At 42.8% G+C, this 8,159-nt stretch overlaps 1 protein-coding gene across 1 annotated transcript; it reads left to right on the forward strand.

Moving 5' to 3' along the window:
* Window positions 1-1,334: 1,334 nt before the first annotated feature.
* LOC311359706 (forkhead box protein P3-like) lies at window positions 1,335-5,962 on the forward strand (the record flags this gene model as incomplete). Its single annotated transcript, XM_084479759.1, has 11 exons — window positions 1,335-1,508; window positions 1,746-1,860; window positions 2,109-2,307; window positions 2,689-2,793; window positions 3,181-3,268; window positions 3,699-3,767; window positions 4,058-4,208; window positions 4,868-4,944; window positions 5,168-5,269; window positions 5,551-5,672; window positions 5,953-5,962. The coding sequence occupies 11 exons, from the start codon at window positions 1,335-1,337 to the stop codon at window positions 5,960-5,962; spliced, it is 1,212 nt and encodes a 403-aa protein (XP_084335885.1).
* Between the last annotated feature and the right edge of the window lie 2,197 nt (window positions 5,963-8,159).

An 8,159-nucleotide genomic window follows, 5' to 3' on the forward strand; every position in this document is an offset into this window, starting at 1 on the left:
TGCATTTCCGATTTAGATTAATATCAAGCTTTCTGTTGTTTTCACATCAGGTCCCCCACACATGCATTTCAAAGTTTTAAGCACGCAAGCGGTGTGATGATTCAGATCTAAAGGAAACCTACGCACCCACAAATCGAAAGCAGACTTGTTTTCCATCTAGTAGTTTTATATGAATGGCATAGGCCTACTACTGGACCAGTCTTAATACATGAATTTCTATTGTTTCTAAAACATTAAATAATAACAAACCGTACTATTAAATGACCAACAACATGTGTTTAAACACACACACACACACACACACACACACACACTCTCTCTCTCTCTCTCTCTCTCTCTCTCTATCTCCCTCTCCACAGTTCATGTCGCTATTTAATTGCTTATTATTTATTATACAGCTCCCTGGCCCGTGATGTTAATGAAAGAAAGTAATTCATGTGGTAACCTTGAAATAAGACGCCTAGTTGACACCACAACACGCCACGTTGCAGCTCTCATCACGCTTCTGGGACGCTTGAGGGACATGCAGGATGTGTTGTTCTAGGCGTGACATTGAGATGTAGGCCTGTGAAAAAAATAAGCCCGATGCAACATTAAAGTTACAGACCACAATATGGTTGAATGCTTTCACCTTTCTGTTTTTACGTTGTTTTTGAGACCCCTCTCAAAGTTCCTTCCCTCAATAATTGTGTTGTTATATTTCATTTATGTATTTATTTATTTCTTCATGACTTTTTGTGGGGGGCTTCCACTTCAAATGTTAGCTCTGTAAGATACCAACAAAAGAAAGACGAACGAGACAAGATAGCACAACACAACATAAGCTCCAAACGCTGTTTCCAGACGTGCATTTACTTTTGTAGCCTACTTTGATTCATCCTGTCTCGCATCTTCAACAAACACAGACCCCAACGAGCAACACAAACAACACAACACAACACACTAAACAAGCTTAAAACGTGGCCCGGAGCCCCTTTTCTTCTTGCGGTTACGCTGCGCCACTGACTTCTGCGTCTACGACGCTTTCGATGCAGTTTGCAGCTGTGCGCGACCACAACTTTTCTTTAAGATATCCAAGTTCTGCGTTGAACTTCAAGACGCTCTTTCGACTTTCTGATAGGAAACCGAAGCCTTACATTTTTTAATGCTGTTTTAAGTTCACGATATAACCATAGAGGCCTGCCCTACACACGTTTATTCTATGGGCCTTATTCGCCTGGCGGCGAATGTTGGTTCTGCACGCTAGCTGGGTGGGTGTTTTTTGTGGATCACATATGTCTCACCATATGTCTTCTGCTGTGGCACCACCGTTAAGAAACCAGTAGGACTCTGGGATGCCCGGAACCTCCAGCGAGACCTTTGCCTGTGGGAGGAGGTCGGAGAGCGAAACCCGACGAGAACCAGGAGCTAGGAGGACCAGCCTGTTGCTCCCCCCCCCTCCTCCTCCTACTCCTCCTCCTCTTCCTGGTCTAGAGGGGTCGCTCTCCCCGTCCGCCTCCGGAGCACAGGTACGAGCGTAAAATTAGGGTTATATGTGTTTATATCTGTGCCGGTTTAAAAAGTAATGCTTGGAAGCATTACTTGGATCCCCCAATCCCCTCAATTAGAAAATTTGAATGTTTGAATATTTATAAATGTTAATGTTAAAATTAAAATAATTACAACAAATAAACATTTAAATGTTTAAATGATCATTTTCATTTTAAATGTAAACTTTTTCTGTTATGTTTCTCTCATCTTCCCAGTGTAATGAACCGGGAGGCAGAATGGAGGAGGAGTTAACGGATCTGAGCCGGCGGAACCAGTACAGACCCTCTGTATTACGGCAGGGCCAAATGCAGGCTTCTAAACACCATATTGGTACGCATATCTCTATCTCTAAATGCTGAATTCTCCCTTACATCAAGTGTCTCTCATCAAATCTGTATTTTATGAATAAGACACAAAGTGACATACTTATTACCAATTTAAGGCGCAAACATGCTAAGGTTATAACCAAGGGGTTTAAAATAATAATTTGAGTTATCCCATGGACCGATTTCTTTTAAAATCAAATACAAATGTTACAACAGACCGAAGTTGTGCGTCCTTATATCCACTCAATACAGAGAACGGTTCACACACTCAGCCAGTCCTAGTCCTGGAGTCAGAGATCCAGGATCCAGGCCCCGGCTGGTGGTCATCTCCCCCACCGGGAGCTCCGTCTCCTGGCCGTCTCGCCGGCGCCTCCTCCCCTCTCCTCCTTCACCCCTCAAGGAGAGGAGGGAGTCTGCATCACAGCCCCCAGCACGCCATACATCACGACCAGTGAGTTCAAACTCCTCTCAGGTTCGAGAGGTTCTGGGTTCCATCCCACCCATGCTCATAGGGTTCCTGTATAGGCATCCTTGAGCAGGATGTGTGTGTGTTTGTGTTTGTGTTTGTGTGTTTGTGTGTGTGTGTTTGTGTGTGTGTGTGTGTGTGTGTGTGTGTGTGTGTGTGTGTGTGTGTGCGTGCGTGTGTGTGTGTGTGTGTGCATGTGTGTGTGTGTGTGTGTGTGTGTGTGTGTGTGTGTGTGTATGTGTGTGTGAGGTCTACATTGTTGAGTTGTTGAGTTATAGATTAGTTCTGTATGAGTTATAAATTGTCGGTTGATGGTGCCTTCTCTTACTCTTATAGTACACTTCCTGCCTTCCCTACCCCCTGCAGCTCCAGTCTCCCCACCACAGGGGGCGCCAGAGCTCTGTTTGTGAGCGGGCTGTGCCGCTGGCCTGGGTGTGGCAGGTCGTTTGATGATTTCTCCAGCTTTTTGATGTAAGTCATTCGAGTCCAGTTACCATTGTATACGTTTGCTAATAATTGCACAATGTTTTATGATAGATCGACAGAAAAGTTTGAGTTTGGTGTTTATGAATCAACAGTATTTTCACCCCAAATTCATACATTTTCGTGTCTAGAGAAAACTCCAAAAATTAATATTTGTTCAGAATATTGGTTTGAATAAAATTTAAAATCAAATATTCGAATCCAAAATGCCCTCCTATAGTAATGTGTTGTATCCGTTTTCAACCAAAGAATTACATTCCAAAAGTAAAATTTGTGTTCCTTTTCGACACTGTGGTGGCTGTGTTCTAAGTGTTGCTATGGTGGTAGCGAGGGCAGCCAGATGGCTGACTGTACTTATGGGTCCTGTGTGTGTAGCCACCTGCAGGGAGAACATGGCCTCGGTGAGCAGAGCCTGACCCAGTATAGAAACCAGCAGGACATGGTGCACTACCTGGAGAGAAAGGTATGTCTGTGTGTGTGGTTATCTATACGTGTGTGTATGTGTGTGTGTGTGTGTGTGTGTGTGTGTGTGTGTGTGTGTGTGTGTGTGTGTGTGTGTGTGTGTGTGTGTGTGTGTGTAAATGTGTAAATGTGTCCGTGGATGTTCATTACGTTAACTCATTGTACCTGTGCTTTGCTGTGTGTTTTCATCTAAACTGCACACCCAGCCCAGCTGACTATGTAATGGCTTGCTTGTGGAAGTGATTATGTCCCTAAATATATCACATTCAACTCTGTGTTATTTGTTTTTTGTTTGTTTATTTATGTTTCATTTATGTTATTTGTCATCATCAAATAGTCAAGAAATAATGTATGCCAGTAGTCAACCATCTCTTAATGAAAATGATCCTCACAGCAGGACTGAACTGTTCCTTGTCGTTCCTGTCTTCTAGCTGACCTTGGAGAAACACAGACTCCGGTCCATGCAGCTGCACATCTCAGACACGAGCTTGGCTCAATCCGTGGGTCATCTGCTACTACAACTAAAAAAACGTTTTAAATAATGAAAATTGTACTTTAATAACAATACACAGAATGTATTTTTCACCCTCTCCCATTAGTTTCATAGCTAATGTTTACAAAAACATGAAAAAAACATTATATTTCATTACAAAAAATCTAAAGAATCATTTAATCTCTCAATGTTGTGTTCCACTGTTGGTCCCTTAAGGTCTATTGCTATTCCATCATGCTCTCTCGCCCTCTCTCTCTCTCTCTCTCTCGCTCGCTCTTCTCGCTTCGGCGCTCTCAGGCGGCATATGATTGGTCGCACAGTCTGGCTCTGTACCTGACCCCGCCCCCGGTGACAGATGGGTTGGCTGCGCCGCCCGGTGTGGTGAAGGATGTGGTGGACTTCGCTCAGCATGGCTGCTGGCCCAATGGCCCAGTTCACCTTCTGCCAGGTAAACCCCTACACACACACACACATGCATGCACGCACGCACGCACGCACACACACACACACACACACACACACACACACACACACACACACACACACACACACACACAGACATGCACACACACACACACACACACACACACACACACACACACACACACACAGACATGCACACACACGCACTCACTCACACACACACACACACACACACACACACACACACACACACACACACACACACACACACACACACACATGCACACACACACACACACACACACACACACACACACACACACACACACACACACACACACACACACACACACACTAACACACCTCCCTTTGGCCATGCTGTACCCAAGCATTACAGTTTACTTTGACCATGAGTACTATTTCTACTATTAGTAAGTATTTCTTGTTGGAGATGCAGCCATACTGGTATTGGATACTAGTCCAATACCATAGTTATGAGCAGGAACATTATTAGCAGCAATATTAGAATAATGTCAACTTGGATTTTTCTGTGAAATACGATTGGGATATTTTTGGCAATATATGCAATAACTGTTAGTATTTTCAGATTGTTTTGGAAGCAGTGCCACACATTGTCCCTGCCACCTAATGAGTCTTTTGACCTCCGGCTGTTGTGGTCCCCAGATTATGTCCCCAGCATTGAGTGTTACAAGTACAACAACATCAGACCCCCCTACACCTACGCTTACCTCATCCGATGGGTGAGAACTGATTGGTCTATTATATGGTCTACTGTTTTTATTTTGGTGTTTTTTGTTCAACTTTGACTTCATATCACGTATTGTGTTTTTTGTTTCTGTTTACTTTAACTCAATTTACTTTATATTAACTTTAATTTTACCTATTTTGTTCATCCTTTTAATTTCCCTATGACTTTCCCTTTGAAATCCACTCATTATGGATCCGAACGTTGTCTATCTGCAGTCCATCCTGGAGACCCTGCACAAGCAGCGCAGCCTGAATGAGATCTACACCTGGTTCTCCACCATGTTCTTCTACTTCAGACACAACACGGCCACTTGGAAGGTTCGAGTGTACCCCCCCGTGACCTCTTACCCTCTCGCTACTAGGTTGCCCTCCCCCCGCCCCCCCCCCCCCCACACCCTTTCTTGGACCTAATAATCCCATATCTGAAAATAGGCTCCAAACCATGTATTTTCCCTGATCTGATCGTGTTCACGCTGGGGTATTTGACTCCCAGCCAAAAGGTTCTGGGTTCAAACCTCAATGTCCACGGTCTACTTTGTAGGCGTCCACTTTGTCTCTACACCTGTTGGCGTGGTTACTCTGACTCTCTCCTCCTGTAGAACGCCGTTCGCCACAACCTGAGCCTGCACACGTGCTTCGTGCGCGTGGAGGGGGGGAAGGGCGCAGTGTGGACGGTGGACGAGAGGGAGTACCAGCGGAGGAAAGGACCCAAATACCACAGGTACTTCACAATCACTACAGTGGTGCTTAGAAGCACTACAGGTGTGTTTAGAAGTACTACAGGTGCGTTTGGACCCAAATACCACAGGTACTTCACAGTCACTATAGTGGTGCTTAGAAGTACTACAGGTGTGTTTAGAAGTACTACAGGTGCGTTTGGAAGTACTATAGCTGTGTTAATTACAAAATACTACTGGTATTTTGGGTTGTGGTGCTTAGAAGTATTACAGGTGTGTTTTAGAAGTGCTACAGGTGTGTTTTGTTTTCTGTTATTATTCCAGGTGTGTTTAAATACTACAGGTGTGTTTAGTTAAGTCATCCAGGTGTGTTTAAATACTACAGGTGTGTTTAGTTAAATCATCCAGGTGCGTTTAAATACTACAGGTGTGTTTAGTTAAGTCATCCAGGTGTGTTTAAATACTACAGGTGTGTTTAGTTAAATCATCCAGGTGCGTTTAAATACTACAGGTGTGTTTAGTTAAGTCATCCAGGTGTGTTTAAATACTACAGGTGTGTTTAGTTAAGTCATCCAGGTGTGTTTAAATACTACAGGTGTGTTTAGTTAAGTCATCCAGGTGATACTACAGGTATATAAGTACACCAGGTGAAGTACTCCAGGTGTACTGCAAGTGAGTTTAAATCTGAAACAGAGTGAATAAGAATATCTTTCTTTCCTTCAATCAGGGACAACCCCGGGGGGTGGATGTCACCGTACTCACATTTCAGACCTGGAGAATTGTGATGACATTGTGTCCACTGGTCTGAAATGTTTCTTGTCCACCAGAAGAGGGCGCTTTACGGCGAATTATATTCAAACGGTGGCATTGAGTGTATATGAACTATAACTATGATGGGTTTAATGAATCTAGGGTAGAATATTTGGAGAAACCAGCCAGAGTAAGCTACATTTTGAAAGTATCCAACCGGAAAAATCCCACCCCTACCTTCAGGCCTCCCTCCAAAGCTACTCCCCAAAAATACATAAATACAAATGACTAGCTCGCTAGCTTTAGCATAGGTCTGCCTAACCAAATTTCGTCTATTTTTGGTCATATAATTTTAATAATTCATTGCTGTCGGGTTGTATAGAGAATGTCGATAATTTAAAAAATATACGCTTCAAAAGTAAATTGCTTACCCTAGCTTTAACCCCACATAAACATTTCTATCTATTGTATAAAATGGGGAAATAACCAATATAGTGTATAAAGGGAGCTATATTCATATTTGTTTGTCAGGAAAGTAATAAAGCCTATCCAAACACAAAAGAAAGTGAATACAACAATGACTTGTGTGCATGCTTTTTAATCTCATTGTACTGTGTATAGTGACAATAAAATGCATTCTATTCTATTCTATTCTATTATGCTTTTATCAAATCTCAATCTTTCCATGAAAATTGTATGTTTTGGTGAACAAATGGAAGCCAGATATGACCTTATAACATTTGTAATTTAACGGCCATTCAGTTTCCCACTGTTAGCCTACGCAGAGGAGCTTCTAGAAGTTGGGGCCCTCTAGGGTCTGTCCACAGTGTCCTAACTCTGCTGGTCATCATGGAAACTGTGAGCCACGCCAGTGACAAAACGGCCGACCTAAGCATTTCTATGTAAAAAAATGTGATCTGGCTTAGAATAACTTTGATACATACAGTCTGATTAATCATTTACAATCGTATGTCTGGGTGGGCCAGTGACAGGAAGTATTAGACATAAAGGAAGTGATGTCCTTTGAGCTCATTTAAAAACGTATCATACGCAATAAGTTTAACAACCTTCTTCCTCTTTAGTTTCTCCTTGGGCTACGGGTCCGTTTCACAACCTAATATTTCTTCCTCCTTTGCTTCTTTCTTTCTTTCTTCATAGCTGCAGGTTATAGTCTGACACATCTCTCTTTTGCATGATTGAAGGGTTTGTACAGTAGCTGCTAATAAAATGGATAGTTTTTAAGGGTTTTGGACAGGATCTCGTTACACGTCCACCTCCTGTGTGTGCAGATGTACAAAACAGGTGTCCCTCCCTTCCTATACAAAGTGCTGGAGGCGGTGATGGAAGTCATGCTATCGTGTCTGCGTATCCAGACGGCATCAAAGACACCTCTGGTATAGGACGAAAGTACAGGTTGGTATAAATGTCAGTGTGAGTCATGTCGTTGGGTTGTTTCCATGGTGGTGCATGTTTCCAGAATGCATGACCTGGATGTTGATAACAAAAAAAGTTAAAATCAGATTTAAAATTTTAAAAATAAATGTTCCCAGGCTTCAGTCACCAGAATATCTGTTCCATGGTGACACGACTCACCGCCAAGAAAGTCACCGGTCTGCAGATATAAATAATTTATATCTGATTTATAACACACACTTGAAATCCATGACAATATCTGGGACAGGTAGATACGTTTTTTTTTCACAGTTCAACACCCACTCTTAATGAAGTAGTCTGAGAGGGTGTAAGATTACACGTAAAGACCGACCTACCAGATGATGGTG

This window comes from Micromesistius poutassou (assembly GCF_964030765.1).
Source record: "Micromesistius poutassou genome assembly, chromosome: 15".
Lineage (NCBI taxonomy): Eukaryota > Metazoa > Chordata > Actinopteri > Gadiformes > Gadidae > Micromesistius > Micromesistius poutassou.